Below are 21,035 nucleotides of genomic sequence, written 5' to 3' on the forward strand. Positions count from 1 at the left end.
GGGAGTAAAGCTTTGATGCATTAATTATGTTGGATCCAGTCTTTTCCTAGACTGGAGGCCCTTTCAGTAGATGTGGTGGAAATGAGATAGGCAGAAGTAACACTTAAAAGTGAACTCTGAGAGCTGCACTAATTAAGAGTGCCTGGAGCATCACATGTATCAGCTTCCCTGCGCTGAAAAATGATAGCAGGGCACTTTGAACTAAAGCTCATCAAATGAGCTTAAAACAGCTTGCTGCCATTTTTTAGTGTGGGGATGCCGATACACGCGACACTGAAGTTTTCTGGAGTGCGGTAGTTACCATGCTACAGCAGATTCGATTAATCAGCATGTTGGAGCAGCCTCTCTGCACATGTATAGGAGCCCTAAATGCAGGCAAGTAGAGTCTGTTCCACTTGCCCTGTTCTCTCAATTGAAGGGGTGAGAAACCTGCAGATGGAGAGAGCTCTGCAGCAACAAGAGCACAAAACTATTGAGCCCACTAATGGATATAGCTTGGTGCTGATATTTCATCACCAAAATATGAGCCTATTTTAGTTATGGCACTTTGTTTCCAAAGGCACTTTGAGTCTGTGCAGCAGAAAACAAACAGTACGTGAAAGCAATACGGAAAGTCTGACTCAGACCAGCTGAAGCAAGGGAATCATTCTCTCTTGCTGTCACTGCGTGTTGTCTCATATGCTGTGTATGCGTATGCTTGCTAGAACGTAATTTGGTTCTTCAGGGCTCTCAGGCTGTTATTTATAGCGGAGATGTTTCTCTGGGGAGTTGCATAATTTCATTTGGTGGTTGGATTTCAAAATTAGATGTAGTTCTCTTGATCAGTTGATGCACTGAATCAATCGGGTTTCTAGAATCTTAAATGAACTAATTCTACCAGGTTGAACTGGTTATAACGCGGCAGCATATAAACAGTTACATACAGGTTATATATAACGCTTATACATAATGTTAGGCAGCATAATGACTTCTTTCTCAGTTTATACCTCAGCTTGGGTGAGGATTTAACATCTCCTGAATTGTGATGTCACTAGTAAACATACTCATTTCGCATCTTTCATCCACAATGACCCATTCTAAATTGTTTTATGAACTACCCACTATGAAAAAAATTGGGGGGGACACCTTGATCTCCACTGGAGGGTGATCACTGATTGAGTGAAGCCATGGCAGTTCAACATAGTAGCAGGGAACTCTTTCAGGCCTGGTCCCTCTCCCATACCAAAGACTCCTGTGGGTTGCTGGGGAACCACCTCAGTCACAGCTTTGCAGACTTTTTTGAAGCTTCACTTCCCTTTAATTTCTTTTCCCATTTGTTTCATCGATCTAATGAGTTTTGCAATCCAATAAGTCCTAAGTGTAGAATAGAGGGATGCGACACCACTCGAATGACTCCCACCCAGTAAGTTGAGCTCCCACCATTCACATGGTCCATGTGACTTATGCTGTGTTGTCACTGGGATTTTCTCATGCGCACTTACAAGCCCCAGTATAGGCACAGGATATACCAATGTAGCTGCTCTGACAGAAACATGCTCTGGTGAAAACCACATCTACATTAGTGGCTTATCTAGGCATGGCTATACTAATGACTGAAATCCTATTTTAAGACCTTAGAAACATAAAGGTGCTGAAACCTCACAGCAAGTGTCTATGGATCCCAGCACCCAAAATATTATTTAGAAGGGCAATGCTTAGTTTCAAGTTCTATTTTGCTAGCTGTCAGAGAGAAGCAGCAATCTCGGCAGTGCAGCTCCTGTTGGGCCAAAGTTCCATGCGGAAAGGTAGGAATGTGCCTGCCATGAAGTCAGGCATTAGGGAATTGCCATCTAAGAAAAAATTAGTGAAACCTGAGATGGGAGCCTCCTTTGGGGGAAACAATAAAAGGTGTAGAACAACTTAATGATGGAGTGACTGAGGTAGGTTTAGTTGAACAGTCAGCCCTGCTACTTGATGCAGATCAGAGGCTTCAGGTGGCTCAATACAACGCGTTTGATTTGGAGAACAAATAGAGCATAAACACCATAACATTGAAAAAAAAAATTTCCAGAGGTGAGCGCTTAAAAAAAAACCAAACAAACAAACAAAACTCACCAACAAAGGTGGTGGAGTTTCCTTTAAATCAAAATTGAACAGTTCATCTTAATTAAAATGAAACCAAGATTGGACATATTTCTAAAAGATGTCCCTGCTCAGCCAGAAATTGAATCATAGAGTTCTCTGGAATTTGTTGTTCAGGGTGTTAGAGCACTTCTCCCTGCTAGCCTTAAAATCAAGTCCCAAAGGCCATATTACTAGAACATATTTCTTCCATAGTAAGGGCTGGAAGAGTAGAAGGATAATTTGAAGAAAAAGATACAAAGGAGTTTCTGGGACTAGTTTGTATGTCTGTGGGCACATCTACACAAGATGCTATAATTGCAGTATAGTGATTCTACAGTGCATTAGCATGTCATGGTGAAAGCCATGCTAATGCACTAAGGCACAATAGAATTGGTCTGCTGCACATTACTGTCACCTAAAACTTGTGCACTGGTGCTGCTGTGCAGTAGCACTGATTACAGTGCATTATTAAACTCAATGCTCTGTAATTATACCACATTAATGCATGTGTAGACATGCCCACTGGGCTCTGCTATAGTTGCTCACAAAATGTGCTGGTCACTGCAGAGATGCAGGAGGGAAGAAGGATTTGAAGCTTTCTGCTATAGGATTGTGTAACAGGAGGGCGGTCAGGGTTGCCGTGCTCTCCCCTGCCGCCTCCTTTACTGTGCCAAGCTGCTGACTAGCACCCTCCAATTCTCGCCCGCCACGACTTTGATCTTATATATTTTATAGGGAGACTGCCCTTCATCTTTTTGTCCATGGTTCTCCTGTTATCTCTAGTTCCTCTCCAGTATTGAGTGTTCTGTACACTCCTGCCTTATGGGCTATGCTTGGCTCCAACCACCCCTGTACCATGCCCCAAGCCTCACATATGTGACTGACGTTGTTCTCTCTCCCTCCCTCTCCGCGCCCTCTCTGGCGCTCGGGCTCTCCGCAGCCCTGTCCCTCCCTCTCCCTCCGCCCTCTCTCGGGGGCCTTCTCAAGCACTGCCGCCCTCTCTCGGGGGCCTTCTCAAGCACTGCCGCCCTCTCTCGGGGGCTCACCACAATGCTGCCCCCTTCTCCGGGGCTCACCACAATGCTGCCCCCTTCTCCGGGGCTCACCACACCTGCACTGGGCTTCTCAGCCATGCCCCCCTCTCTCTGGGGCTTCTTGCTGCCCCCCTCTCTCTGGGGCTGGGGTCAGTGCACCCCAAATCCTGTGCCCTTGCTGGCACTGGGGTTCCCACACTGCTGTGGGTCCCCTATGAGGCCTCCTCCAACCCCTAATAGCCTCACCCAAACCACCGGTTACAAACAGCAACACAAACGTAAGCCCCTGGGCTATAACACAAACAGAAGCCGCCCGGCTATAACCACGCTCAAGCCTACCAGGGGTTCTTCATCTTGCAGCAGTGTCAGACATGGCTCCTGCATCAAGCTTCTCCTCTCTTCCATGACCAAGAACTCCTTTCTCCTTGGCTGCTGGTAGGGAACTGCCTCCTGCCTGTGATTTATATAGGAGCCAGGCCCTGCCCCTTCTTGTCAGCTGGCTGGGCAGGTGTGGGTCATTAGTGCCCTCTAGTTGCCTCAGCAACTGGCACCTGAGGAGTTATCTCGGCTCTCCAAGTAGCAGGCACCTTAGTGCCCTGCTACCGATTGCATGATGCCATGTCTCATTTTTGTGAGGTTTTTGGATATCCCAAAATAGTAATAATTCTTCTTCCTTTCTCTGCTGCTAGAAAAAAGATAGCAGTCTATACATGCATTAAGGCACTTTTCCTCATGTGTGTTAAATTTAGCACCTCCAGTGTGAGGTACTAAACAAATGTGCATTAGGCTGCTGTAATGTGCAGTAATGAATGCGAACAGTTTTTAAGTTACACTTAATGTGCAGTAGCCTATTTTACTACACTTTAGCACAATCATATGCTTTTTTTATGTGACACTTTACTGCACAGTACAGTAGGCTACTGCACATTAAAGTGCACATGTACAACATGGATTTTGAGTTCTGACTCTCAGCACTAGATAGCCATCTCCCTGAACAACACCTCCTGCACCCGGCAAAAAAAATTCCAAAACGTACTCCTCAAAATGTGGGCCAGAACTTTGGCTGTGTTTTGGCATGGTATCACTGGAATCAGCTAGTTCATAGTGGCTGAGGATCTGGCTCATCTTTTTAAAAAAAGATCTAAGCCAATACCAATGAATACATAGTTCTCACATTGATTTGTATAAAGTACTATAAATCTTTCATAACTATATATTAAAAATGTCATCCTGTGATAATCCTGGTAAGGATCCTAAACTTGCTTCTCTCTAGTAAGAGAGAGATTTATGGTGACTCTGTGTGCCCCATTTTTATGCACATGCATGCAGTATCTATCATAATATTTACACTAGACAATTTAACATTAAGTCTAGTTTATCCTTCACAGAGCTGCTGTGCATTCTAATTGATATATTTCAAGGTCTCCTGTTTCATTGCAAGATGCAATCTTTTTGTTTTTGGCAGTAGATTCACTTTAATAAGTATGACATTGCAACTCAGCCTGTCTTCACAATTATTTGGTATAATTTACATGCAAATTAGGACTTCACATTCTGGCAGTCTTCAGTCTTTCTTCTTCTCAGGTTCAGTGCATTGGATTTCATCACTGTTCAGTGTGGTCCCTTTCAAGGTCATTTCTGTGTTTGAGCTCACACTACTTATGCCCACTTGTACTGTATAAATTGAGGGCTAAAACTGAACAGTGGTATAAATTACGGCAATCCTATGGAAATCAGTAATGCTCACTCACTCATAGCAGTGGTTAATTTGGTTCTGTGTTTTGTTAACTGCTGCAAACTTGTGCCATCCTAGTCACAGAAGACTGGAAGGGACTGGCAGTGAGGTATAGAGCCTTTCATGTACAGGTGATCAGTCCAAAATCATCTCTTGACACTGCCACTGGATTCCAGTGTATATCTCTGTTTAGTTCCAAATGAATGCACATCCCATAAATCAGCAACCAGAATGAGCACTAGCTGGCTTAATTTTATAAACTCAGTGAAGGGTCTGAGGAGGAGGATTCCAGAGCAGAGGATTCCATTTTCTTAGACTGATGGTTCAGCACCTTTTCTCCAGAACTACTTTTACTTTGGACCACATCTGGCAGTCCTGGCCTGGGCAGAACTCCCAGTGAAAAAACTGGTAATTTTTCTGAGGATCTGGGCCTGGTGTCTGCATTGCAAGCTGGCTTCGTATGTTCCAAAGCTACTTACCATAGGAATGTAGAGTTATAACAAAAAAGCCAGGTTTTTATGGTATTGTCTCTCCCAATAGTAATTTTTCACAAATCAGTGCAGAAAAGATTTTTTTCTTTAATTTAAGATAGGCTGTCACCTTTCTGAAGTTGTTGAGTTAGAGCAGGTGGCTTGCTATTCTTGCATCAAGACTGACTTAATCTTCTCTCTGTTTAAAATGACACAAACCCTGTCAGCAATAATTATCCAGGAATCTGACCATGTTTTTTTCACTAACTGTTTATTGTTGGATTATCTGGAACAAAAATAAATGTAATATTCTTGGACAACCTGAGTTTAAAATACATTTGGATATCAAAACATTGGTTTAATTATGAAATTCAACTCACACAGGTTAAAAATCAGAGCAATACACACTTCACTGAGAGGTTTTTTACAGAAAGACCTTAATCACCACTGATTTATTGTTGTTATGCAAAGCATGTAAGAAGCTGTTTGTAGATATTGGTTTCTTCTGGCCTTGAGAGAGACAGGGAAGCAAGGTCAAGAGAGGAAGTAGCATTTTATGAAAACTACCCTAAAACTGATCTTTTGACACATCTCAGCATACACTGTCTCTCTTAAAATGCCTTTGCTTCTGTGCTGAGGTTTTTAGGAGGTAAAGAGAAACTAAAGTGGCAAGAATTGTGCTCCCAGTGTTAGATGTGAAGTGTTTTATTCCATTTGAAAATCCAGCATTTTGGGCATTCAGTATTGTACCTGATTTTAAAACATTACCAAGCTAAAATGTAATGTGCAGAGCCAAGGTTTGGCTCTGCTGGAATCAGTGAATGAGAGTTTTATCATTGGAACTATCATTGGAGTTTATCCCTTGGCTATTACTCAAACTTTTTCTCATATAAAAGCTTAGTGATCAGATCCTTTGTTCTTCCCAAGTCACTTTGCACTGCTCAGACAATGAAGAATGGTTGGATTCTAGCTATAGCAGCCAATGGAAACTTAACTGGATGGAGGTTATCTGGATAGAGGTGGACTCCCTGTTAGTGTAAAGCCAACAGCTGAAGGAAAAAAGAGAGAATTTGGTGAGCAGGACAGACTCCCCATCACACTGTTGACCCTCCACTGGCATACAGTTTCATAAGAAACCTCAAGGCTGGTTCACCTTGTGCTGAGGAAGAACCAAGGAGCCATAACTAATGGTCTGGTAGCTCATCACCTCCCCAGTCCATTTTAAATAAGTAGCAAAAGGAAAAAAAGAAATGCAAAGCACTTCCCACCTCCCACCCAGCACATTTTCCTATAGTATGTATGGTTTCATATTACTATCAACAGCGTACTGTTTTACCAAAACATATCCACTAAAATATTTCAGTTGCAGAAAATGATGGTACTAGTCTTAACGTTCTTCTGTGAAAAACAGCACTTTAATAAAACACCTTCTGTTGCAGGTTGGCTGTGATCGTAGCAAAAACCTTGTGGACATTTGCGGAGAAAAAGAATGTGAGGCTTTTGTCTGTGATGCCTTGTCTGTGCCAATTCGAAGTGGTTCTTGTGATGCCTGCATCTCCATTGCTGTAATCCACCATTTTTCAACAGCAGTAAGTCAATGCTTTCTTTAGTTGCCATTCCTATTTCTTTAGAAATCCTAACACTTTCTATGGGGTTGAGTACTAAGAAGATAATGTGATGAACAGATGGTTAATATTGTTAGATGTGCTGCATCTTGAACTTATTGTTATTAATTTAAGTTTAATATGTATTTAGGTTACTTTCCTTATAAGCCTTTCATGGCAGGAGGTGTCTCTGCTTTTTTTCTGTGCAGCTCTAGCACAGTAGGGATGGAAACTCCAGGCACTAATGGTAGTAGTAGTAATGACAATAATAAATTGTACTGCAGCGAGACCCAGTCAGCGATTGCTACTGCATCTTTTTCCGTAAGAGCTTAGGGCCAGATCCAAAAATGCATTTTGTTACCTGAAATGTAACTGAAGCAGAACTGAGTTGCCTAAGTCCAAGCAGACAATCCACAAAAGCTCTGCTTAGGTACCTGAGAAACAGCTGGCACAAAGTTTTTGTCAGAAAACTTATTTGGGCACCTAAAGTTCTGCTGCTGCCCATGTTCAGAATTGTTGTCATCTTGGCTTAGCTTAACACCCTACCACCTCTCTCCTGCCTAAGGCTCTTTGGGGCACACAAAGTGAAGCTGTGCTTGTGTTGCTGAAGGGGCCTGATCTGGTGGCATGCTCAGAACACAGGCAGCACATGCTGGCAACACTGAGTTCAGCACAAAATACAGCAGCCATGGCCACTTCACCCTAAAACAGGTAGAGAAGGAACAAATGGCGCTGTAGTGGTAGTGATAGCCACCTTTTATGTCATATCCTAGTGGTTAGTGCACTAACAAAGGAAAGTGCCTTCCTCAGTTTGCAGGGATTGAAACCAACATTTCCCACCTCCCCGTATAATGCCCTGGCTACTGGCTGGCCTGAGATGGGGGCATGCTGCACTCCTTCTGTTGAAACTGGAATGTATGTTTCATGGAGCCAGAAAATGAATAGGCAAATGGCAGTGTGACACTTGCTCAATGATGAAGGCACTTGCTTGGAAGAGGGGAATCGTGGAATTGTGGCCCCTGTTTCAGGGGCTGCACCTATTGAAGTCATTGCATAAAGCATATAAGCAGTGTTGGGAGCAGACCAGAAGCACATGCCCCACCCCTTGTTGAGTTCCTCCTCACTGAGGTAGAGGTAGGCTCCCAGTTGTGTTGTGTAGACTGAGATTTCAGGCTGTGAATCCCAGCCTCACATAGGTGCAAAAGTCTGGCAGAGGGACAGGATTTTGGACACACCCTACTCCATCATTTCTTATTTGCTGGCTTAAGCCTTCCTGCTGTTCAGTGTGCTGGCTGTTGTGAGTCCCACTCCTAGGTGCTTAACTCTTCCATGTTCACTGTGTAAAGCATTTAGGTGCCCCTGAAAATTAGGTATAGATCTCAGTATGGATCTGAACTGTATAGCCTAAGCAGTTGAAGAGGAAGAGATGATGTCCAAGATGGGAGGACAGGATTAAAGAGACAGGATCTAGCCTGGTATAGGAAGCTGTCTGAGCATATGAGATGAACTGATATCTTGCTACTATCTTTAGACATTCCCTTCATGTCTTGTCCGTTTCTTGCCAGTTGCCCTGTTTTTTCCAGCTACTTTCCAATGCTCACTGTGTTCTGTCTTCGGTGATGAAAGATTACAAAAGCTCTGCATTGTGTTTCCAAGGTGTCCTCAGGCCTGCGAGTCTCAATTGGCATCGCTATTCCTGTTATTTTTTCCATGCTGTGTGCAGACCCCTGTTGTTCCATTCTGCCTGAAGAGATTACTTTGATTGTTATAGATACTGAGCTACATCCTGTTTCACCTTTACATGCCTAAGTGGCACTTACATAGCCACAAAACAGCAATTTTTGGCACTCATATACAGTTTGGATTCTATTTCCACCTGTGGAATCACTCAGGATCACTCAGGTACATGCAAACCTCCCAGAAGTAATCTGGAAGAGAAAAGGGAACAAGGACAACCATCCTCTGATCATTTAGCCCAACAGCCTACAAATTAGGGCACTTGCCAGAGTGATTGGAGAAGCCAAGTTCTAGGTTCCCCTTACGCTGTTTCTCCCAGGTCCCATCAAAGTGCTGTAATCCCCAAGTTATTGTCCAGAGCTTTTTCCAGCCCTGTTCTTGAAGTAGGCCTACTTGGCAGGAAGGGAAGCTGTGTGAGGCCAGGAGGAAGAGAGCAAGTCAGGAAAAGCAGTTCACAGAGATGGATGCTGCAATGGCTCTTCTGTACCTTGTATTTAATAATATTTGGATAAAATGGCTAAACAGCTGTGGGACAGTTTCTGCCCTGTTTGAGTCTCCCTTTAAACCAACTCCTCACCTGCCCCATAGCTGCAGCATTGATCCATCCTGTCAAGTTTGGCCAGGAATTTCCCATGGAGTCTGGCATGAAAAGCTTTGCTTAAATCTTGATAAAACAAGTCCTTTATCAAGATTTAACCATACTATCCATACCATATTATCCTTCTCCTGTTATCTGTTATTTTATCATAAATGCTGTTACAGGCATGCCACGGTGATTCTGTTTCCTCAGGCCAACCTGCAGCCAGAGTTCAGCCTACTAAGCATGCTCAGAAGGGAAGTGTAGGCTGAGAGTAACTATGTAGACTCCAAACTTTGTGTAAATGCCAGAAATTGTAGTTTTGTGGCTATTGAAGTGCCCTGAGGTGCTTAAAAGGAAACTAGAGTTTATCCCATTGGGCGCCTATACACATACATTGAGGCTGTTCTGATGCGCTGTAATTACACTGCATCAGAGCAGACTCAATTAACTGAGCCTGCTGGAGTGTGGTAATTACCACACTCCAGCAGGCTCCAGCGTCACATGCATCAGTGTCCCCATAGGTAACTGGTAGGGGGTGCGTGGGGGTGCACGTGCCCTCCTGATGGCCAACACTGATGCTGTCAGTAGGGCTGGTGCCCCCCCTGACGGGGCTGCCGCTGTTGGAGGCTTCTGTGGGTACCCCCCCCCCAAATTCAGGAGGCACCAGTCACTCATAAGCATCCCCATGCTGAAAAATGGCGATGGGGGTGTTTTAACTGGAGCTCATCAAACAAGCTTTTGTTAAAGCACCCCTGCCACCATTTTTCAGCACGGAGACGCTGATACACATGACTCTCTGGGCACTTTAATCAGAGCAGCTCTTGGAGCCACTCTGATTAAAGTGTTCCCCACCCCCTCACTGCCTCCTGAAGTATGTGTATAAATGCCCAATGTATTTTACTTTTAGCTTTGCTTAAAACATGGCAGTAGAGAGAGGAAGGGTTTTGAGAGATTGGATTCAGTTTGAGTCAGCCTGCAATTTCCTCTTAGACCTTGGATACATTTTCTAATCTTTCCATGCTACTGTTTTTTCACTTGAAAAATGGGGATTATAGTACTTGCTCCTGTCTGTTTACACTGTAAACTTTTCCTAACAGGGACTGGGTGTTTTATAACACAGGCACAATGGGCCCTTGACCTCAAGTGGGATCTCCAGACAATACTGTAAGAATAATAGCAATAATATTCATGCAGCTGATGTTTTCACATGTAGTAAGCAAAAGTAGCTCCCATGCTGACTTGGACCAGTTCACATGTCTAGCGTGTTCAGAATTTGACTGATTTATGAAATAATTGCTGCTTCTCAGCTCCAAGCTGGAGGAGGGTGACACTGTATGCTTGCCTGTCTCAGACAGAGAAGATATTGTTATAGAGCATGATTTATTAAAAAAAAACAAAACAAAACCCTTCTTCTTTCTGAACTGGGGAGCAAGCAGAGAGGCAGCATTCTCTGGCAGCATTCACTGCAGCAGCAGTGTTGTTGTTAATTCTCTTCTCCTATGTTCCTGTTTATATACTAACTTCAGACTGGCTCCTCATGCTATTTCTTTCCTAGGAAAGAAGACTAGCTACTCTTCGTGAATTAGCCCGGCTTCTAAGGCCTGGTGGAAAGGCACTCATTTATGTCTGGGCAATGGAACAAGAATACAACAACCAGAAGTCTAAGTATCTTAAAGAAAAGAAAGCTAAGAAAGGGAAGGAGAAGGAAATTGATACTGGTGTCACTCAGAGACCAGTCAGTGATCAAACACCTGACAACAGCACCCAAGACTTGACAGTCTCTGATGGAGTCCTCAATGATTTTGAGGACAAAGGCTCCATTGCAAAGCAGGTCATTAACTCCAGTCTGCCTGTTCACACTAACAGGACGTCCTTTCATTCACAAGACTTACTTGTTCCCTGGCACTTCAAAGGTGGCACTAAAAAGAAAGAAGAAAGTATCACAACTCTGCAGCTCCCATCTGGCTCTAACAAATTGCAAGAACTCAGTCCTGTTTTCCACCGCTATTATCATGTGTTCTGTGAAGGAGAACTTGAAGCAGCCTGCAAAACTCTGGATGGTATAAGAATTCAAAGGAGTTACTATGATCAGGGAAACTGGTGTGTGGTTCTTGAAAGGCAGTAACCAATCATACTTCCTCCTGTCCATTTTGAATAGACACCCGAGACAGTGTCCTCCAACAGTCTTTTAAATTATACAAATAAACTGTTATTTTAAGGCATTAGTACTGGGTATTGTGCCTCCTTGTGTTGTAAACTTTGGTATTACCCCAGGGGAAAATTTATTTTGCTTCATTGAATCCAAATAGAGAGGTAAGAGCAAGAGGAAAATACCGGTCCCATGGAAGCCAGTGCCATGACTCTTGTGACCTTTATAGGGCCAGGATTTCACCCATGATGTATAGTTTTAAAGGCAAAAGGGCCTGATTCCCTACCACTTCTCTTTATTTCCTACCCACTCAGACTCCTTGTGCTCCCCAGGGTTTCCATGATTGTTCACCAACATGCAGCTTGGCTGACAGAATGAAGATTTCCAAGACATGACACATTTGCCCAATTTGAATTTTCTAGCCAGCTTTATTTTTAATTATTTTTGCCTTCAAGATGAATAATTTATCTGTCTTGCCTAGCAGTAGCACTCCGTTATTGTGAAAGCAGAAGCTAAAAATTCTGAAAGTTCAGACTGCATGAGTAGTGCAAAAAAAGTTCGGTGCACTCTTGAAGACAGACAGGGGAGTGATTTCAACTCCCTAAGTTTTGGCAACTAAAAAGCTGCATTTACTTTATCAAGAGCAAACAACATCTTGTGTCTGTACTTTTCAGTACTCCTACTGCCTCACCAAGGAGGTGATATAGCAGCCAAAAGAGTGGCCGTTTTATGCAATATTCCTTAAAAAAATGGATCAACTTATTTTTTGTGAGCAAAATGCTAATGGCATTTTCCTCCTTTAACAGTGTTGATATAGGAGTGCTAGTTCCTCATTTCCTAAGCTTTGACTTCACTAAAACTTTTTTAAATCCCTCATCCTCACCTTTCCACTGGTGCAGCTTTAATGGTGGTAGCAAAAGTGGGAACCCTAATCAAGTTTAGGATGATCTATGGCTTTTTGAACCACTGTCAGATTGAGTAGGGCATGCTAGACTGGCATCTGTACTGTTAGTGGAGCTGTAATGGTAGAAGGCGTAGGCATACCTTAGACATCCCATGGTTCCAAGTCTATAGGGAAGCTAGAGATTAGTGTTTTTTAATAGGACTGTTGAGAAACATGATAGTGTCAGCCTGTAAGGAGAACATTAGAAGATAGAGTACTGTATTACACAGGATGCCAATGGTAGTATTGTTTCTATTGTGATAATACGTAGCTCTGCATGCAGGACTTCATTTTGCAGGGCACTGTACAACACCCTGCAGTAAGTAAGTGTTTACAATCTAAATAGATAAGAAAAAACACAAAATGGGAACAAAAAACAAACTATGGAGAGGTGAAGTGTCTAGTGTCACTGGCAGAGATAGGAACAGAACTCGAGTCACAAATCTGTGTCCTAGTCCAGTATCCTCTCATTGGGTTCCTCTGCATCTCTGATCTTAGCATTTTGTATTTTAGGGTAGCGCAGGCTTTATTCGCCTGCCTTCAGGACCTTAATTAACTCTTCTTGTCCTGGTCCAGTTAAAACAGGTTTGTCCATCCCATTAAAAGCAGGTAATACCTATAACTTATGAAATCCATGTTGGTTTCAGACCTGTCCACACTGGAGTACTTCACACTGTAGGTTGCAGCCTTCACACTGTAGGTTGCAGCCCATGGACAGCGAGCAGTACAGTCACCCACACTAAAGAGGAGATGTAAGCATGGCCCTGAGGCACCAAAATAATATTACTATTGTGGCGTATATTTGGTCACTGCAGCAATGCTAGCTTGGAGGGAGACTTGAGCACATCTGAGCAGCGGGGAATAGTAGATATGAGATGGGATCATAAACAGACACATCATTACTCAACCTGGCAGCATCCTTCTCACTTGGGGCGAGTAATTTTATTTTTGACTGGTGAGTAAAACAAGTTTTCTCTTTCATTTTGACTGTTCTCACAAGGACAAAGTGAGTAGATTTGTGCCTTGGCTTGTAAATTTTCATAACAACTTTGAAGATGATTAGCTGGTTCCCAGAAAACATTTCCAGAATAGTGGAAAAGTGATAACACAGGTAGTGGTGTCCTCTCCTGACCTTTTTCCTTGTCCTTCCCTTTTTGTTTCCTTTGTATTTCCTTTCCTCCTGCTCTTTCTGCTCCTTTATATATCTGTCTCTCTCCTTTTCTTTCCTTTTCATTTTTCTCCTGTCCTCACACTCAGGCATTCTGGCGGCTTTTTCCAAGCGTTGTCACCTAGAATAGTGGTTTTCAACCTTTCTTTCATTTGTGGATCCCTAAAAAAATTTTAATGGAAGTGCATACCCCTTTGAATTATGCTTGTGGGTATTCACACACTTTTGATTGTTCATAGTCATCTTTTGTGCACCCCTTAAATGTAGTCTGTGGACCTTCAGAAACACAGGTTGAAAACCACTGCCCTAGAGCCAACACTCACAATTGTTCATGACAGCTGATATTGCATTCAACCCACTAGATCGCATGCTTGGAGGAAAAGGTACAGCTCTGGAAAGGGCAAACTGAGAACATTTAAAGTGATCATTGTGGTATTATATCAATGAAAATAATAAAGCTAATACAGTAGTTTAAACTGGCACTATTAAATGTTATATATCTGCTGCTGCTATAGCAAAACAGCTGCATAAATATCACTAATAATATACCATGGTTTGTCAAAGTTAAATACTTAGGGAAATACATATGTCCCTTTCAGTCATATTTTCCAATACTTAGTGCACACAGTTAGCAAGAGGTTTTTAAAAGTGCCCAGCTCCCTTGGTGACATGGCACAAAGGCCATGTCTTTGTTTTATGTTTGTATGGCATCTAGCACAAAGAAGTCCCAGCCTATAGGTGCTACAACAATCCATAAAATAATTCCTGTTCTGATGCCTCAATAGGAACTGCAATTTTCTGAAAATCTAGCCTCAATTCTGAAGCCTGAGCTCTTGATAATCTGTCTTTGGCTCTCTTCTCCAGGGGTCTTTCCTGTGTTATGGCTCCATTCATACATTGATATATATATATATTTCCATACTGGCTACCACAAGGGAACAGAAACGTACTTCCTATTCTCAAACCTTCAAACAAACAAACAAACAAGCAAACTAGGTTTGGGTGTTTATTCAATATTACTTTTTATTTATAGAGGTGTTTTTCTTTGAAGGAGTTCCTAGATCATCCATCATCCCATATGCCTGTTCTCCACGGGTTACTTTTAGCTTATCTTGAGCTGTATTTACTTAAAGAATATTCTCCAATGTAGGATAGAATAAATGTGTTGTTGTAACCTGCATGACCATTTGTTCAGCAGTGCTGGGCTCCTGCTGGGCCTGTGACAGCTGCTGCATTTCCCTGCAGGTGCATTTCCTTAAAGGCATGTAATTTAGTGGTAAGAAATGCAAGCATCATACAGTATTCTGACTAAAGCCCTGTTGTGAAAGAGTGAGTTAAGTTCACAGTGTTCTTGATCCTGCTGGGCACACTCACCCCCATCTAGCAAAGTGCTTAAACACATGCTCCATTGGTTCCACCTGGCTTTAAGGTCCAGTCAGTCAGCCCAGGCCATGAGGGTATACATTCCCCATGAGGTGAGATAATTACAGGACAGAGCAGAACATCAAGGTTTAACACATGCTATCTCCTGACACTTCGCACTCTCACCCCTTCCTAGGGCTTACTTCACAGTCCACAGCTGGTTCTAGCAGCAGGCAGGAGTCCTTACTGTCTTTGCAGTTCTTGGCTTCTCTGCTGCCCTCAGCAGGTTGCCCCATTGCTCTGGGCTTCTCTGCTGCAGTCCCCAAGTGGCAGACTCCTGTCCCCACTATCTGGGGCTTCACACTAGTAGGCAGATGTGGACTCCAGCAGGCTGGCAGGGACTTGCACAAGTACTCATGGGCCCATGCATGTTCTAGCTCCCCAGTTTATATCTCTTTCCACATCCAGCTTTTGCAAACGCCAGAGTTCTCCAGAAAGGGATTCTTCCAGTGCCATCCAGAAGGCAAAAGTGCAAGTAGCCAGGCCACACCCAGACCCTCTGCAATCCCCTTACCCCTTTCCCTGCCAGAACAAAACTCATCCAAAGAAACCCTTTCAACATAATATCCAAACAAACAATACAACCCTATAATCATCACAGTTGGGCATGTGCTTAACTGTGTTGCATATAGCTTAAGTGCACCTGACAGAATTGAGCCCTTAATATTCCTTCATCATCCTAGTTTTTATAAGTGTTACATTTTCTCTGGACCTTTTACAGCTCTCCGAGGACTCTGTTGCTCCCTCTGGCCTAATGGCAGAGAATGTGTTTTCTTTGGGAAAACAACCTCGGTTATTATCTTAAGTATTTTGTTGGGCTTAGAGGGTACTAGAGTCCTGTAAACAAACAGGCAGAGTCTCTCCCACTTTTTTTTTACCTTAATGAAATTCCATTGATGAAGAACTCCTTAAGATTAAATTCAAGCCCAGAATTTGTTAATAATTTATTATCACACTAAGAAAACCAGTTTTCCCAAAATCCTGCTAAAGGTATTCCTTTTATGATAATTCCCTAGCCTGATGAAACTTTGAGATGAGATTTATCAAACCAACCCTGGCAGATACCAGCTGTTGCCCTCCTTGGAGTATACTGCTGTTAATAGTAAAGTTTACAGCCCAAAGATCTGATGCCACAAGTTGCTTAAGTATTTGCTACCTTCCCAAGACTTGAGAAATGTATTCCTCTCTCATAAGCCACCCAGCACTTCCCTGAATTGGACCTTGTGTGAAAGATTTCTTTGATTTATAGTCAAGCATGTGCATTTTGCCAACAACTGACACTTCTCGCAATGTCCGCTGCCCCTTTTCTGCTCTTGGGAATGTAACAAGCCCGAGACCTCTATGATCCTGAATCTGATTTTAAAAGTTTAAGACTTCATGGTTCAGCATTTTTCTCATTGAGGGTTATTTAAATAACCAACCCGTTACAATAAATAGTAATTGGAAATATTGAAGATGAGAGGACAAGCTAAGGCCCATCAAGGGAGTGTTATCTGGTAGATCTGTGAGAAGTGGCAAGTATTCGTTTTGAATTCGGCCTATTTAGAGGGACAGTGATTCGATTTGGAGATTCGAATCACTGTCCCTATTCGATTCGGCTGAATCAGATCCGAAAGATTTGGCACCGCTTTGGAGATTCAGCCATAGACTAAACAGGCAGCAGTCCTCACCACACTGGACACAGTTGCCTCCAGCTGGCAAGTCTGTTGGGGTTGGGGGAAGCGGGGAAGGGGCATGGAGGAGGGAGGGATTAGGGCTGGGACTGGGACAAGCTGCCCAGCCTGGGTGGGGGGGGTGTGTTACTTGGGGAGAGGGGCAGGGGAGCATGGGATGCAGGCACAGCAGTGCTGGGAGCGGGGACTCTGCCCTGCCGCTGCTTGCCCAGCTGGCCTGGGGGGGTGGGGGGGAGGGGGGAAGATGTGATGCAGGCGCAGCTCACTCCAGGTGGAAGGGGGCAAGCAGCAGCAGGGCAGAACCCCTGCTCCTCGTGCTGCTGCATCCACATCCCATGCCCCTCCCTCCCACCCCCCTCCTCGAGTCCCGCCCAGCCTGGGCAGCTTGTCCCAGCCCCAATCCCTGCCTTCCCCATACCCCTTCCCTCCTCCCTCCCTCAACCCCAATAGATTTACCATCTGGAGGCAGCTATAATTTTAAACACTGAAGGCAGTGGGATTATTTACCTACTTGTAGCTAAACACCTGCCTTGTACACCCATGAATTTATAGCACTACAAAAGTGTCTCAGAAACCAAAAGGAATTTGGCATGGGAGGAGGGCTGTGGGGAAAAATAGTTTTCTCCAAAAATCATTAGGGTTTGGTTTTAAAACTAGGAGGAGGTTCTTGAGAGATTTAGAGATGACCCTTCTGTGATCAAAACATCAAACACACCAGAGAAGATATGGCTGTTGATCTTCCATAGCCAACAGAAATGGGCATTTAAGCCTAATCAGTGGAAAGATTCCCATTGACTTCACTGGGCAGTGGATCAAACCCTTGTTGACTAGCATAACTATCCAGCTCATTACTTTTACAGGAAGTTTCAAAACTGATTCCATTCCACTTATTTTTGTCCCTTTCCAGTGTTTTCACATTTTTATTTTATAAAGTTTGTGATTTGAAATTATTTTATGTTCAACAATTTTAAGTATGATAGTGATAATTTGTAGTGGAGGCTTACAAACTATGGAACTTTTTAAAGTAATGAACGCTTGTAGAAAGGTCCCATTTGTGGGAAAAAAAGACATTTTAAAAATGAATTTATGCAAAAAGTGTCATTCAGCTCTACTTATCTCCCTTACTACTTCTCATAATAGTTTTGTTTGAGGCACCTAAAAGCTAGACTTAGGTGCTTATGTCCTTTTGCGGATTTAGCTCAGGAAGACAAGAAGACATGTCCTAGGTGACAGGGAAATCTCTTGCAGGACAAGGAATTGAACCTGGGTATCCCAAATCCAAGGCTAGTCTCCAAACTAGTAGTCTATCATTTCTTTCGCACCAAATTATCAATATGAGTGCATAGCAGAAAACAGTCCAGAGCAGGAAGATTCTTCCAAGGGCAATGACTTAGGACAGTGACATTTCTGAACTTTGGGATCTCCAGTAGATGGTACTTTACTCCCCAAACATTTGCTTTTACTTATTTTTTTTTTTTTTTAGTCTTGCTGATGCATTGGCAAGTTTTTAATGAACATTCTCAAAAACAGAAAAAGGGACTAGACAGCTTAATTGCAAACTGACAACAATTGCCATTCACACATTGCTGTATTAGCAAACAGAGTTCTAATTGATTTCTGTCTCCTGAAAAGGCTCTTGCATAATAGTTAGGAAATTATGAAAGACTGTTGAATATCTTAGAAACTGGAGAAACACATCTTTTAAGCACCTGCTGGCATGGGGAAACCTTCAAGTCTCCCACATCACCCTTTACACCTGTAGGGTATTGTTTTAGCCTCTGCAGGCAGAATATTTGATCCACAGCAGATAAGGACTTTTAGGTTAAGGTCTCACATTCTGATTCATGTGCTCAAGGAGGTTTCAAGAGACAGAGACAAAAACTGGCACCGAGATGTGTTTGAGAAGTGACAAAGCATTGCAGACTTGGTTTGGATAGATAACATTTCCGTAAGGATGGTGCAACAGGAGAAATTGGAGACTGTTACCAGATTTGCCTATCACTTTGGGGTGTGCTCATTTGTTAGGGATATGTTTCTAGGGTCTTTGCAATTCTATCAATGTGCTGCTTGTGTTACTTGTGTTTCTGTACGGAGCTATATATCTCCCTTCTGCAAGCCCTCACCCCCAATGGAGGCATCTTGTAGGACTCAGTTTCAATGGGGCCGGGTTCCTCCAGTCACCAAATCAGTCATACACATACACACAAATAATGTGACACACCTGACTCGGCCAGGTTGATCAGCATGGACAAGCTGACACCCTCATATGCTAAGAATCAGTTCAGAGTAACAATAAACTGCAGTCAGACACAAACACAGGTAAACAGAATACCTCTGAATACAGCTGGGTGTCCAGCTGACACCCTCATGGGCATTCAGTTCATTAGGGCATGCCTGAGCCAAACTGGGTCAATCAGCCTGTACAAGCTGATCCCCTTATGTGTTTCAAACTCTCTAGCCTCTTGATGAGCAGACCCCATGGTATTCCTGGGCTTCACAGGGATCTTTAGCTTAGGTAAAAGAAGCATTGCTGTAGAGCAAGTGGGGAAGGAAAAGTGAAGAAGGAAATATATACCCAGTTACTATCAGTTTGACTATAAAAGTTATTTATTGCTAAGTATATGAAATGTATAATGGTACTAGTAGTAATAGACATGCAAAGGAAAACAAGCACAAACAATTACAGTACTACCCTGATTTCACTAAGCATTTGGGGAAACTTAGCTCAAGCTTAACTAATACAGTTCAGGTTCAGAAATCTATGCCTAGAGAGAAAAGAGAGGGAGAGCAAGAGCTGGGATCTCATCAGTGCAAGGCACTCGGGTTTCAATGCTGACAGGTAAAGTTCTTAGCACAATCCTTGAAAGTAGATGTAACAGGTCGCCCTCCCCAGCACCATCTTCCTGGTCGTCTGCGGCTTACATGGGGGCGCCCTTGGAGCCCTCTTGGAATTCTTCTGTCCCGCCCTAATTTCGCCTGCCACATCTTGATGGAAATTATTATGCGAGCTGGAGACTGCCTGTTATATTGGGGTCTCTCCTAGGATGGCCTGACCCCTTTTTCTCTAGCTAGGCTTCCCTGTCTAAACCCACTAAACAGGGTTAGACTCTGAGACTCTAGCTTTTCCTTCCAGTGCTGGGAGGCTCGTGGCCCCCTTTTCTGCTCCCTTCTGGAGCACAGCACTCCCTGGCCCAGAGGCATGGGCACCGGCCCCACAGGCAGGGGGTTGCAAGTTCAACACCAGTCCAAAGTAATAGAAAAAATATATATACTTGCACCCCCAGGTGCACCAAGGCCTCCCTGGCCTTTTTAAGATCGTCCCAAAACTGCGCCCTTACTGGCACTTGGGCTCTCCACAATGCTGTCTCTCTCTACACTTCACTGGCGCCGGGGTCTGTGCCCCAAAAGCGGTGCCCTTCATTGGCGCCAGGGCTCCCACTCCGAAGTGGGTCCCCAAAATTGAGGCCTCCTCTGACCCCTAATAGCCTCACCCAAACCTCTGGTGTTATTCAATAATCCTAAAAACAAAATAATAGTAACTGCACGTACTCAATCAACGCAGCAGGTCAGCTTACATGAACTCTCTTCAAGTCTTGGCTCCGCACCGCTGGCTACAGTCCTGGTTGTTGATGCAGTCGCCATCTTGCAGGGGCTTCGGTAGCTTCCCCCTTCCTGCTGCGGACTGCTCCACAAACTCCTTCCTGGAGCTCTTAGGGGCACTGCTTCCCCTTTGGCTGCTGACCTCCTTACTGCTGTTCAACCCAGGGTTTTTATAGTCCTGCCTCTTTCGGTCAGCTGACTAGCCATCCCAGTTCAGCAGTTAACCCCTTTCTCACCAGCCCTCTGTGTCCAGAAGGTTCTGGCCTTATAGGAGTGTACCTTCTTCCTCTTAACAGGGTTAGGGTTCCCTGTCACAGGAGATGATCTGTTTCTTCCAGCCTCTTGAGAACAACGATGGATGGTGTAAGAGAGATTTCTCCTCTTGAAGTACACACACTTTGCTGCCTTTTTTTTATACCCTCAGTTCAGCTTCTTCAAAGCATTCTTTTAATAGTGTAAATAATTGTCTTTTCTATTGACAAGGGGTTATAGATAGCTTGCAGCATCAGGGTTTTGTATTTTTACCTGTTGTGAGTAAGCCTCAGCTTAGCATGACTTTTCATAAACTTTTGTGGGGAGGACTTCCACCAGTCATCCCAGGAAAAGTATGACAGCATTTGTGGTCAGGACTCCAATGGGCTGGATGCTGTGATGAACCCTTTTACCATTTTTCAAATGTTGCCCATACCCCCTCTGACTCAGTCTCTGCCTCAACATTCTCTAACCCGACAACCAAGTTTTAGTCGATCAAGTTTAACACAGTGGGACCAAGGAACGAACAGCCCAAGATCCCTATTAAACTTTACTTCTGCTTAGT

The 21,035-nt window shown here is 43.6% G+C and overlaps 1 protein-coding gene across 1 annotated transcript in view; it reads left to right on the forward strand.

The window, feature by feature from the left end:
• ALKBH8 (alkB homolog 8, tRNA methyltransferase) overlaps positions 1-11,488 on the forward strand; it is an 82,272-nt gene extending 70,784 nt beyond the window's left edge. The window contains exons 11-12 of the mRNA XM_014600669.3: positions 6,782-6,931; positions 10,819-11,488. Coding sequence (XP_014456155.1) covers positions 6,782-6,931; positions 10,819-11,388 — 720 coding nt within the window. The 3' untranslated portion in view covers positions 11,389-11,488. The remainder of the gene's footprint in view (positions 1-6,781; positions 6,932-10,818) is intronic.
• The last annotated feature ends 9,547 nt before the right edge of the window (positions 11,489-21,035 follow it).

Source organism: Alligator mississippiensis, chromosome 1 (genome assembly GCF_030867095.1).
Source record: "Alligator mississippiensis isolate rAllMis1 chromosome 1, rAllMis1, whole genome shotgun sequence".
Lineage (NCBI taxonomy): Eukaryota > Metazoa > Chordata > Crocodylia > Alligatoridae > Alligator > Alligator mississippiensis.